The following is a 14,512-nucleotide window of genomic DNA, read 5'->3' on the forward strand; positions in this document are numbered from 1 at the left end:
CATGGCTGAGTTCTTAATCCACTGCCGTTCTGGAATGGGATTCCCAGCCAATAAGGTACAAGGCAAAGTAAGTTGCTGTCCTTCAATTACATTGGCCACTGGAGGACTGATCCCAATAAGAGGAGCAACTAAATCAGAAAGAGCACAGGTACTTTCAACTCTATTTCATCCAAAAGAAAGGCAAACATTTTATAGGCCAGAATATCTACTAACAAGGTTATGAAAATCTGAGCTTTTAGAAACAAAAGTTATAAATGTTAATGAGTATGAACTTGAAGGGAGACATAAGGACATCTGTGAGCAAGAAGAATGGCAAGAAGGCAAGTAGTAGTGAAGAAGTAAAGAGAGTAGGGCAGTCTGAAGCAGGGGTAAGATGGTAGAAGAATAGAAACATCAAAACAAGAAATTTACAATGTATTCTGTAGACAACTGGAGAGTAACTGAAAGCATGTACACAGAAAAGTGGTATCATCAGAAACATTCTTTGGAAATACTATTCTAAAAACTGAATGGGAGCTATTGGAGAAGGAGAAACCTGGAAATGACGAGATCATTGAGGGAGCTGCTGTAATAGCTCAAACAAATAAAATGAGATGGACTCTCCTACATAGAACGGCAAAGAAGTATTGTAAAAATACCCTCTTCTAGAATTCAAAGACCAAACTTAACTTAAAACAAAGTAAAATCCCTAAGAGATTTTATCTGTCAAAAATCAAGTTTACGTAGATGAATAAAAGTAGATACATGAAGAAAATATATGCAGGCAAAAGTTGTGAATTACTTGTCAAATAATGACAAATTCATGCTGACAGATTTAAAAATCACATTAAATGCTACAATAATTTAAACAATGTAGTACTAGTGCATAAATAGAATAGAATACCAAGGAATACGCATAAGACTATAAACTTATCATGTAATCAAATCGATATTCTAATCACTAGGAAAACAATAGATTATTTAATAAAAAATATTGAAACAAAAGTCTCACCACTTGGGAATAAAGGATGCTATATTCTTACTTTATATCAAACACAAAAGCAATTCCATGTGGACTAAAATGATAAATGTAAAAAAGATAACCAGAGAGGAGCCCCACCACTCTAAATATATATTCATATTTAAACTCAAATCAATTTATTTGATTCTACCTTCATGTCATCAAATGGAAAATGAGAAGCTTGGAGCAGATGCTCTCTAAGGTTATTTACAGTTGTAACATTCTGTGAAATATGAAATGGGGTTCAGGAAGGAAGGCTACTCTAGTAATCAGCTATTTACTTTTTTTTTTTCTTAAAGTGGCACAAGTAGTAAGAGATGAAAGTAAATAAAATTCTGATGATTCTGGAGAGTGTGGTTTCTAAACACGTAATTGATCTTACCAAGTCCCGTCACGATTACTGTTGCCTGGGATTGGATCTTTCCAAACTGGTTTTCAGCTTCACAAATATAGGTTCCTTTATCATTTGCCCATAAGTCTAAAAATAAGAGACGATTTATTCATTCGACACTATCTATGAAGCATTAACTATGTGTCAGTCACAGTGCTGATATATAGGAATAGAAACTATGGTACCCTTTCTAGGGGAAAAGACCCACACAGAAAGCAACAATTAACACTACAATTCGATAAATGTTCAATTAATACATTCTACATTTCAAAAAAACAATCTGTGGAAAAGGCGGGGCCAAGACGGTGGAGAAGTCAGACACTTCTTGTGGTCTCTCTTACAACAAAGACCCGAAAAAACAAGTGACACAATTATATATGACAATCTAGGAGCCCTGAACATCAAAGGCAAAGTTGAAGAACTGGACTGAGCAGCAGGGGGAGGGAAAGATGGTTCAGAAGTAGCGAGGATTTACCAGACCTGACCCGGCAGGAACCGGCACCCTGCAGGCCGGATCAGCTGATGAGAGTGATGAGAAAAGCAGTGACACTTGGGACACATTTTCCACATCAGGAGAGACTGATTGGCAGAGAGTCTACTCAAGCCTCCAGAACCAGTGAAAAGCAGCGCTCTATCAGTAAAGGCAAGTACATGCATCTAACCTACTGCGTGGATGAAAAAAACACTCCTTTGGGAAAAACATCTCTCCCATTTACCTGCCTCCTCCCCACTCTGCACCGGATTCCAGGCCAGCTTCAGAGATTGCCACGTCCCCTAGGCTGGATGTAGGACTGGTCATGCACTCTAAGCCATTCTCCTGGCCTTGGAGAGGGAAAAATTAACAAACGGGAAAAAAAAAATCTGCCAGCTCCCCTAGGACAAGAACTTAATGGCAGGCACAGCTCCTTTGCCTAAGCATAGGCATAAAGGGTCCTTGGACTTTGAATGCCTTTCACTCGTGCATAGACTTGTGTGGGCCCATTTCAACAGCATAGGCCCTCATTAGCACAGTACAACAGGGTACATAACTGAAGTCTAACTTCACATGTTTCAGCTATCTGGTGGAGAAGCAAGTTCGTGATATTTGACACTGCTCTGCCTATTAAGCAGGGTCCTCATATACCCACGTTAGGGGCCTGAGGACTGGTGGTTTCACTTGCACCACCTAGCCACCCATGACAGGGGTCCAAGGATAAGTGCTGCCTCCCAGTCCTTACAGCCAATAGCGTTTGGTGCCCATAGTCCAGCTGCAAAATCCACTGACCTACACACTCTAGGGAACAGGGATGCACTTTCCTCCCAGGCACTCAGGGACAGCTGTCAGCCCCCTGCCTTGTTCAGCACATGACCTCCTACTGCAGCCAAATACCTATGCCTACACCAATCATTCCTGCCCATCTAGGACTGTAGGTGAGAGCCTGCACCAAACATTTGGTGAACAGACTACCTGGACAACTGAGCTGAGTCCATACAAGAAAAGTAAACAGACTCCTGGGCTCACACACCTAGTAACAGATCTAACCACCTGGTGATAGGACATTAGAGCTTCAAAGGTACCAAAAATCAAACTAAGTCATATGAGCAGCCTATTTGGACATACAAAACAAGAAACTAGGACACAGTAAGCAAACATAAATAAATATAATAACTTATTGATGGCTCGGAGCCAACAGTCAATAGTAAATCATATAAAGAGGCAGACCATGACAGCTTCAGCAAGATTCCAAAACAAAGAATCAAGAAATCTTCCCAAGGAAGAAAAAGTCCTGGAATTACTGGAGGTAGCATACAAAAGATTAATATAGAGAATTCTTCAAGAGATTAGGAAGGAAAGTAGGTAAAACACAGATCAAGCCAAGGAATATACAGACAAAGCAACAGAGGAACTTAATAAGATTATATAAGAGCATAATAACAAATTTAACAGGTTGCAAGAATTCATAGACAGAAAACAGAAATTCAGAAGATTAACAATAAAATTTCAGACTTAGACAACTCAATAGAAAGTCATAAGAGCAGAATTAAGGCAATGGAAGTCAGAATTAGTGAGATTGAAGATAAAGCACTTGACACCAAATTATCTGAAGAAAAATCAGATAAAAGAATTTTAAAAAATGAAGAAACCCTAAGAATTATGTGGGACTCTATCGAGAGGAAAAACCCATGAGCAATTAGAGTACCAGAACAGGGGGGATAACAGAAAATACAGAGAGAATTGTTGAAGATTTGTTGGTAGAAACTTTCCTAATTTTGTGAAAGATGAGAAGATATCTATCCAAGATGCTCATCAAACCCCACATAAGGTACAGCACCAAAGAAAGACACCAAGACATATTATAGTAAAACTTGCTGAAACCAAAGATAAAGAGAATTTTTAGAGCAGCTAGGGATAAACGAAAAGTCATCTACAAATGAGCTTCAATAAGACTAAGCTCAGACTACTCAGTAGAAATTATGCAGGCAAGAAGGCAATGTGATAACATATATGAAGCCTTGAAGGAAAAAACTGCCAACCAAGAATTATATATCTGGCAAAACTGTCTCTCAAATATGATGGCAAAATTAGGGCATTTCCAGATAAAAAGAAGTTTAAGGAATCTGCAAAAACCAAACCAAAATTAAAAGAAATACTAAAGGGAGTCCTCCAGTTAGAAAACAAATAACAGAAAACATACCAAGTCTAGAACACGGGACAGAGCAACCAGATAGCAACCCAGGTAGGCAAGTCACAAAAATGAATTGAAGATAAAACACTGAAAATAGGGAAACAGAGACATCAATATGCAAAAAATGGCAAAAAAAAAAAAAAATGAGGGACTGAAAAAGGCACTCACAGATCTTTCTTATGGAGAAGAAGTCGAGGCAATATAAAGAAATACAAGATTGGTTTAAACTTAAAAAAATAGGGGTAAATATTAAGGTAACCACAAAGGAAACTAACAATCCTACACATAAAAATAAAAGCCAAGAAAAACAAAAAGATTCAGCAAATATAAAATCAACAACAATGAAAAAGATGAAAAGAAAATACATAAAGAAAAACAACTAAGCACAGAAAATTAAGTGGAACAAAGAAACTGTCAACAATACACACACGCACAAAAAAAAGACATCAAAATAACAGCATTAAGCTCATACCTAGCCATAATTATGCTAAATGTAAATGGACTAAATGCACCAATAAAGAGACAGACAGTGGTGAATATGGATTAAAAAAACACGATCCGTCTATATGCTGCCCACAAGAGATACAACATACACTTAAAGACACAAACAAACTAAAACTCAAAGGATGGGAAAAAAATTACCAAGCAAACAACAATCAACAAACAGCAGGGGTGGCAATATTAATTTCTGACAAAATAGGCTTTAAAGTTAAATCCACCACACAAAGGATAATGAAGGACACTAATTAATGATCAAAGGGTCAATACACCAGGAGGACATAATCATAATAAATATTTAAGCACCCAATGACAGGGCTCCAAAATACATAAAACAAACTCTAACATAATTGAAAAGAGACAGCTCTACAATAATAGTAGGACACTTCAACACAATCCTTTTGGTGAAGGATGGAACAACCAGAAAGAAGCTCAATAAAGACATGGAAGATCTAAATGCCACAATCAACCCACTTGACCTCACAGACATATACAGAACACCCTACCCAACAACAGGCAAGTATACCTTCTTTTCAAATGCACATGGAACATTTTCCAAAATAGACCACATATTAGGCCATAAGGCAAGCCTTAACAGAATCCATAGCATCAGAATATTACAGAGCTTCTTTTCTGGCCATAAAAGCAGAAATCAGTAACAGAAAAAGCAAGGAAAAAAAAATCAAACACATGGAAACTGAACAACACCTTACTCAAAAACTACTGGGTAACAGAAGAAATTTAAGGACAAATAAAGAAATTCACAGAATCAAATGAGAATGAAAACACATCCCACCAGAACCTTTGAGACATAACAAAAGAAGTACTCAGAGGTCAATTTATAGCAATAAATGCACAAAGCCAAAAAGAAGAAAGAGCCAAAATCAAAACATTAACCCTACAACTCAGACAGAAAAAGAACAGCAAAGGAAGGCCTCAGGCACCAGAAGAAAGCACATAATAAAAATTAGAGCAGAATTAAATGAAATAAACCCCCCCCCACCAAAAAAAAACCCAGTGCTGTCGAGTAGATTCCAACTCATAGCGACTCTACAGGACAGAGTAGAACTGCCCCATAGGGTTTCCAAGGAGCGTCTGGTGGATTCGAACTGCAGACCCTTTCGTTAGCAGACGTAGCACCTAACCACTACGACACCAGGGTTTCCTTAGATGACACAGAGAACAGAAAAGCAATTGAAAGTGTTAACAATACCAAAAGCTGGTTCTTTGAAAAGATCAACAAAATCGATAAACCCTTGGCCAAACTGACAAGAGGAAAACAGGAGAGGAAGGAAATAACTCAAATAAAAAATGAGGTGGGCAATATCACAACAGACCCAACTGGAATGAAAAGAATCATAACAGAATACTATGAAAAACTGTACTCCAACAAATTTGAAAACCTAGAGGAAACGGACAAATTTCTAGAAACACACTACCTACCTAAACTAACACAAACAGAGGTACAACAACTAAATAAACCTATAATAAAAGAAGAGATTGAAAAGATCATGAAAAAAAATTCCAACTAAAAAAAAAGCCCTGGTCCTGATGGCCTCACTGGAGAATTTTACCAATCTCTCAGAGAACAGTTAACACCACCACTACTAAAGGTATTTCAGAGCATAGAAAAGGATGGAATACTCCCAAACTCATTCCATAAAGCCAGAATAACCCTGATACCAAAACCAGGTAAGGACACCAAAAAAAAAAGAAAATTACAGACCAATATCCTTCATGAACTTAGATGCAAACATCCTTAACAAAATTCTAGCCAATAGAATTCAACAACATAATCAAAAAAATAATTCACCATGACCAAGCGGGGTTCATACCAGGTATGCAGGGATAGTTCAACACTAGAAAAACAATCAATGCAATCCCTCACATAAATAAAACAAAAGACAAGAACTACATGATCTTATCAGTTGATGCAGAAAAGCCATTTGACGAAGTCCAACACCCATTCGTGATAAAAACTTTCAGCAAAATAGGAATAGAAGGGAAATTCATCAACACAATAAAAAGCATTTATACAAAGCCAACAGCCAACATCATCCTAAATGGAGAGAGTCTGAAAGCATTCCCCTTGAGAACGGGAATCAGACATGGACACCCTTTAACACCACTCTTTTGCAACATTGTGCTGGAGGTCCTAGCTAGAGCAATAAGGCTAGACAAAGAAATAAAGTGCATCCAAATTGGTATGGAAGAAGTAAAAGTATCTCTATTTGCAGATGACGTGATCTTATACACAGAAAATCCTAAAGAATCCTCAAGAAAACTACTGAAATTAATAGAGGAGTTCAGCAGAGTATCAGGATACAAGATAAACATAAAAATCAGTTAGATTCCTCTACATCAGCAAAGAGAACTTTAAAGAAGAAATCAGCAAATCAATACCATTTACAATAGCCCCCAAGAAGATAAAATACTTAGGAATAAATCTAACTAGAGATGTAAAAGACCTATACAAAGAAAATTATAAGACACTACCACAAGAAACCAAAAGATACCTACATAAGTGGAAAAACACACCTTGCTCATGGATAGAAAGACTCAACATTGTGAAAATATCTACGATACCCAAAGTGATCTACAGATACAACACAATTCCGATACAAATTCCAATGGCATTTTTTAATGAGACGGAGAAACAAATCACCAACTTCATATTAAAGGGAAAGAGGACCCAGATAAGTAAAGCACTACTGAAGAAGAACAAAGCGGGAGGCCTCACACTACCTGATTTTAGAACCTTGTATACCACCACAATAGTCAAAACTGCATGTTACTAGTACAACAACAGATACACAGAGCAGTGGAACATAAGTCCAAACATAAATTCATCCACCTATGAGAGCTGATATTTAACAAAAGCCCAAAGTCCATTATTTGGTGAAAAGACAGTCTAACAAATGGTATGGGCATAACTGGATATCCATTTGCAAAAAAATAAACAAGACCCATACCTCACACCATGAACAAAAAATAACTCAAAATGGATCAGAGACCTAAACATAAGATGTAAAACTATAAAGATCATGGAAGAAAAAATAGGGACACTGCTAAGAGCCCTAATACATAGCATAAACAGAATACAAAACATTACTAACAATGCACAAACACCAGAAGAGAAACTAGACAACTGGGAGCCCCCTCAAAATCAAACACTTATGCTCATCAAAAGACTTCACCAAAAGAGTAAAAAGACAACCTACACACTGGGAAAAAATTTTGGACTGTGACAAATCTAATCACCATTTAACCTCTAAAATCTACAAGATACTGCAAAACCTCAACAACAAAAAGATAAACAACCCAATTAAAAAATGGGCAAAGGATACGAACAGGCACTTCACCAAAGAAGATACTCAGGTGGCTAACAGATACATGAGGAAATGCTCATGATCACTAGCCAGTACAGAAATTCAAATCCAAACTACATTGAGATACCATCTGACCCCAACAAGGCTAGCATTAATCCAAAATACACAAAATAATAAATATTGGAGAGGTTGTGGAGAGACTGGAACACTTATACACTGCTGGTGGGAATGTAAAATGGTACAACCACTTTGGAAATTGATTTGGTGCTTCCTTAAAAAGCTGGAAATAGAACTACCATCCAAAAAAAAAAAACCCAAACTCGTTGCCGTCAAGTCGATTCCGACTCATAGCGACCCTATAGGACAGAGTAGAACTGCCACATATGGTTTTCAAGGACCGCCTGGTGGATTCAAACCCTGACCTTCTGGTTAGCAACCACAGCTCTTAACTACTATGCTACCAGGGTTTCCAGAACTACCATATGATCCAGCAATCCTATTCCTTGGAATATATCCTAGAGAAATAAAAGCCATTACATGAATAGATACAGGCACACCCATGTTCATTGCAGCACTGTTTTACAACAGCAAAAAGATAGAAACAACCTAGGTTCCCATCAATGGATGAGTGGATAAAAAAGTTATGGTATATTCACACAGTGGAATACTATACAATGATAAAGAACAACAATGAATCCATGAAATAACTCAGAACATGGATGAATCTGGAAGGCATTATGCTGAGTGAAATTAGTCACAAAAGGACAAATATTGTATGAGACCAATATTATAAGAACTCAAGAAAAGGTTTAAACACAAAAGAAAACATTCTTTGATGGTTACGAGGGTGGGGAGGGAAAGAGAGGGGTATTCACTAACTAGATGGTAGACAAGGATTATCTTAGGTGAAGGGAATGACAACACACTATTACAGGAGAAGTCAGCCCAACTGGACTAAACCAAAAGCTAAGGGGTTTCCTGAATACAACCAAAGACTCCGAGGGACAGAGTAGCAGGGGTGGGGGTCTGGGGACCATGGTTTCAGGGAACATCTAGGTCAATCGGCATAAAAAAGTTCATTAAGAAAATGTTCTGCATCCCACTTTGGTGAGTGGTGTCTGGGGTCTTAAAAGCCAGCGAGTGACCGTCTAAGATGCATCACTTTGTTCCAACCCACCTGAAGTAAAGGAGAATGAAGAACACCAAAGACACAAGGAAAACATGAGCCCAAGAGACAGAAAGGGCCACATAAACCAGAGATTCCATCACCTTGAGACCAGAAGACTAGATGGTGTCTGGCTACCACCAATGACTGCCCTGACAGGGAACACAGCAGAGAGTCCCCAATGGAGCAGGAGAAAAGTGGGGTGCAGAACTCAAATTCTAGTAAAAAGACTAGACTTAATGGTCTGAGACTGGAGAGACCCCAGAAGACACGGCCCCTGGACTCTCTGTTAGCCCAGAACTAAAACAATTCCTGAAGCCAACTCTTCAGACCAAGATTAGGCTGGATTATAAAACATAAAATGATACTTGTGAAGAGTGTGCTGTGAGCAAAAATTAGGAAGACAACTCATGGAACAGACTCAGGAAAAGAAGAAGTAAACCAAGTCCTTTTGAAGGTCTCCCTGGAAATTCAGGGATTTGATAACACTGTTTAAAATTATTTGAACCTAGAGCCTAATTCTGTGTAAGAAGAAAGAACTTTAGAAATGATTATCTAGCATTTTTGGAGCCCTGGTGATACAGTGGGTAAGAGCTTTGCTGCTGTCTTAGTCATCTAGTACTGCTATAACAGAAATACCACAAATGGATGGCTTTACCAAGGAGAAATTTATTCTCTCACAGTCTAGTAGGCTACAAGTCCTAATTCAGGGCATCAGCTCCAGAAGAAGGCTTTCTTTCTTTGTTGGCTCTGGAAGAAGGCTCTTGTCATCAATCTTCCCCTGGTCAAAAAGCTTCTCAGGCACAGGGACCCCAGGTCCAAAGGATGTGCTCAGCTCCCGCTGCTGCTTTCTTGGTGGTATGAGGTCCCCAACTCTCTGTTCATTTCCCTTTCCTTTTACCCCTCTTGTAAGAGGGTGGTGCAGGCCACATCCCAGGGAAACTCCCTTTACATTGGATCAGGGATGTGACCTTAGTAAGGGTGTTACAACCCCACCTTAAACCTCTTTAACATAATCTAATCTTGCCCCATTAACCACAGCAGAGATTAGGAATTTACAACACATAGGAAAATTACAATCACAAAATGGAGAACAACCACACAATACTGGGAATCATGGCTTAACCATGTATGGTTTCCTCTTATGAGCAATAAGAAAGGCAAGAGAAGGTTTTAAACAGGGGAATGATTGCAATTTTGTAAAGTTTCAAGCAAAGCAAACAGATTTTAATCTACTGATAAGATTTGACTGAGAAAAAAAGCATCTTTCCGTCATGCATAGTTCCAAACCATCTTAAACAAAGAGTAGTGATAGAGTTTGTACTGCTCTGTTAACCATATACGTATAACTGCAGAACTGCACTTGGTAAACTTAAGACGGTGCCTACTCTAAACAAAGGAAAACGTTCATTTGGAGAAGAAAAATCAACAAATCACCTGATTGATTAGTTATATACAGGTTCTAACCAAGAAATTTTTAATATTATCAACTCTTGGACTCATTTTTGTAGAAATATAAACATTACAGAGAACTAAGTTTCTAATCACTAGGTTCTTCCAGAGAATTTAATTTAAACAACCAGTGGAACCATTGCTTAATGAACACTGGCCTCTTCTTTTATTATTTCCTTTTCTTTCATCTTCTCTTCTATATTTATTTTTAGGTCTCATTTTTGCTTCCTCTGGATTGTTTGTCATCACTAGAATTACTACCCTACTGGATAACTATATGAGCCTCCTTTCTCTCACCTCTCCTCCTATCTTCCAGAGGAATCGTTCTGAAATACTACCTTCATGTGCCTTTTCCTGCCCATGAAGCTTGAGGGACTCTCTATTTCTATCTCATCAGGTGCCTTTCTTCACGTTGACATTTCAGGTCCTACCTAATCTGAACCAATCTGATGAGTACTTCTCAGTAGGAACCTTTTGTCACAATCTACTCAGGCTATAGATGGTTAAATACTTGAGTGAGGGAACCCATATTTGACTTCTGTCTTCTCCACAGAGCTGAACACTTAAACACTTGTCATTAGATAATTTAAGTTTTATTTGGGAATTTAAGCAGCTAATGTACGTACATTTAATACTAGTTAAAAAACAAACAAACCTGTTGCCGCTGAGTGGATTCCAACTCATAGCAACTTTATAGGACAGATTAGAACTGCCCCACAGTGTTTCCAGGGAGCAGCTGGAGGATTTGAACTGCTGACCTTTTGGTTAGAAGGCGATTTCTTAACCACTATGCCACCAGGACTCCTAATATCGTTAATAAGCATGTAAATCACTAGATGGAGGCTTTTTACAAAACACTTCCAAAGACCCAATTACATTTTAAAAACCAATTAATCATCTAAATGTTTTTCCTCCCCTGGTGCCACCATCCAAATATTCTCAACACTATTTGAAAACATACAAAGTGGTTTCAAATATGTAGTTGCTTAATAGTTTATGGGTGAGATTTCTGGATGACTAAATATTTGATTTATTATTGGAATCTCTTGGTTCAGGTGGATACAGCTTTTAATCAAAGAGCTGCCATAAGGTCCCTCTGCAACTCTTTATGTATTGCTGGCCAAAAAGAATTAAAATTAACTAATAGTAATACTTTAGTTTTCTTTACAATAGTTGGTACAAGAATCAATAAAACACAAATACTTATCCACCAAGAGGCCCAGGTGTCTCTATTTGCAGAGAAACAATGAGGTATGAAGAAGTCATATTGTTTTATAAGCCTTTATAACAAGTTAAGGTCATAGATTTGAATAAAAATAACTCATTTATGGCAAGTCGAAATATAAAATTTTAGGACTATTTTAATGTGAAATGCAACACACACAAAATATATTAACTCACTATTTTAAACATGGCAATACCTATGTATGAAATACTATGAATATATAATACACATGTTCTTATTTGTATAAAATAAATTTCCTTTAACCTACTTAAAATAAAGAGTGCTCCTGTTCTGAGTTGGCTGATGGAGCTAACTGAAAATGGTCTTGAGAAAAGTGGCATGTTGTCTAATCTTCGCCATTTAATCCTTGGCTCTGGATAACCCTGAACATAGCAAGGTAATGTCACATTTGAGCCAATGTCCATAGACACATCAGTAGGTTCTTGTATGAAAACTGGAGGTGCTGAAAAATATTGAAAAAAAAAAAAAAAGATCATTGAAACAGTACACAGGCACATTAAACAAAAGCTTACTTGTTAAACAAACAACATATTGAATTTGAATCATGTCATTGTTCATATGGTATTATAAATTTATACATTAATTATCTCTGATATAGAAATAGTAAAAAAAAATTTTTTTTTGCCTTATAAAGATGCACAAAAGGTAAAACTATTTCCTTCAGGTGATAAAACCAAACCTATTGCTGTCGAGTCAATTCTGACTCATAGCAACCCCACAGGACAGAGTAGAACTGCCCCATAGGGTTTCCAAGGAGCACCTGGCGGATTCGAACTGCCCACCTTTTGTTAGGAGCCAAACTTTCAACCACTATACCACCAGGCTTTCCCCTTAAGGTGACAGATGAGGAAAAGAGTGAGAATTTAAATCAAGGCTATGTTAAATAAAAAGAATCTCACAATTTAGGAATTTGTTTTCAACTTTGGTTTATGTCATACTGCTCAAACCTTAAGACTTTCTTATTGCTCTTGTAAGGAAATTCTTTGGCACTTTCCAAACTTACTCCCTTCAACTGAGTTTTAAAATAAACTTATACTAGAGTTCTTTTTCAACAGATCACTATAAAACAAGCTTATAGTATTTAATTCTAAATTATATCTGTGTTTAAGATGGGGAATCAAGAATATGAAGGAACGGAATACCATATATATTAAAGGAAGAATATCTTAATATCTTACAGTTAAGAAAGGATTCAGAAATTATAAAATTATAGCTAAGAAGGCTATTGATAGCCACATGATTGAGGCAATCACAGGAGCCAGAAGAAAGGTAGAAACCTTGGAACACATAGCAGTATAGTAATAGGGAAGATGCTGTCAGCAGGGCCAAGTAAGTGAGGCTATCAGTATGCCCCAGAGAACTTACTGGTAATGATGTTTGAGGCATCTTGCAAGGGGAAATATATAAGATACTATCCGAGGCACTGGATGAAACCTGCTCACGTAGGACTGTAAGAGGAGGTACCCAACCAAGGGAGGTCTCCTTGATCGAGTCAAGGTTAAATGTTGTTTAGCAATTACAAGGATAATTATCTCTTACGAAGCCATGAAGTGTGTTAAGTGCTTGATGCTGATTATCTCATTTAATCTTCACAACATCCCTGTGACGTAGGTGCTACTATTATCCCAATTTTACAGGTACAGAAACTGAGACTCAGAGAGTTGACTTGCTAAATGTCACATGGAGTTGAGCAGTGAGGTTAGGATCCAAACCAGGTCAATCCAACTCCAGAGCACAATTCTTTGCCATTTTATCAGCTTCCCTTTCTCTACAGATTCTTACAACTGCCCACTGTCAGGCTGTTTCGACGGCTAACAAAAATGAGTTTGAAGATCACCTTTTTCCTTTTCATGGGAATTCTGGCATCTAGATGAACAGTTATCTTGGGAGCCGTGTTAGTGCTTTTTCTGAGCCTGGGTTCAAGGATTTCCTCTAACCTTGCAACCTCATCTCCTGCTATTTCCCTGCACAAATCCTAACCTCTGGCCTATCAGAACTCCTCAGTATTCTTCAAACAAGGATAGACCTTTCCTATTTCATCTCTCTCAATTGCAAAGTCTAGATCTCTAGCTATTGAAATACAATTCTTCGATCCAGTTCATCAAGGTCGCTCCTCCATCCTCCTCAGTTGAACTAACTCATTCCATACCACTCTCACGGCAATCGTCACACTTAGTCTTTTGTTACACCATAGGTCTTAGTTTTCCTATTAAACTGTAAATTTCTGAACAGTTTATATTTACACCTATATTTTTATCGTTAACAGCAACTAACACAGCACTTTGTGAATTACAAGTGATTGCTAGGTATTTGTGAATGAATTACTGGGTCAATATTAAGCCACTTCAACAATAATCCAGTGCGTGTGTGTTTGTGTGTGTGTATATGTGATGACAACTTTGGCCCACTACATTTGAATTCACACTTCCGAAGGAAACATGGTAATTTCAGAAACTATTGTTTGTTTATTGAATCTAAACGAAACAAAATTAAATTATATGCCACAAGTGGGCAAAATGTTTTTAAAAAGAAGTAGCGCATTTGTGTTTACATTTCTCTCATGAGAAACTGACTTACAAAAGTAATAGGCAAAATGAACATATTTTTAAGATAGTTTATAAAGTAGCCCAATGCTTGTACACCCTAAGTTTACAAGACCTAGTTACTTTTCTCTGGAGTGGTTAACAGTCACTTGTTCTCAGGCAGGTAACTTCTCTGAAAAGTGTAGGTTAAGTATAAAAGTCTCAGCATGAGTCTCAGGATAT

The 14,512-nt window shown here is 37.5% G+C and overlaps 1 protein-coding gene across 1 annotated transcript in view; it reads right to left on the reverse strand.

Moving 5' to 3' along the window:
* The window catches only part of HMCN1 (hemicentin 1), a 551,217-nt gene that overhangs the window by 248,094 nt on the left and 288,611 nt on the right, over positions 1 to 14,512 (reverse strand). Inside the window, exons 16-18 of the mRNA XM_064276506.1 lie at positions 11,995 to 12,189; positions 1,383 to 1,478; positions 1 to 128 (exon numbers count right to left, since the gene is read on the reverse strand). Coding sequence (XP_064132576.1) covers positions 1 to 128; positions 1,383 to 1,478; positions 11,995 to 12,189 — 419 coding nt within the window. The remainder of the gene's footprint in view (positions 129 to 1,382; positions 1,479 to 11,994; positions 12,190 to 14,512) is intronic.

This window comes from Loxodonta africana, chromosome 25 (assembly GCF_030014295.1).
Source record: "Loxodonta africana isolate mLoxAfr1 chromosome 25, mLoxAfr1.hap2, whole genome shotgun sequence".
Classification (NCBI taxonomy): domain Eukaryota; kingdom Metazoa; phylum Chordata; class Mammalia; order Proboscidea; family Elephantidae; genus Loxodonta; species Loxodonta africana.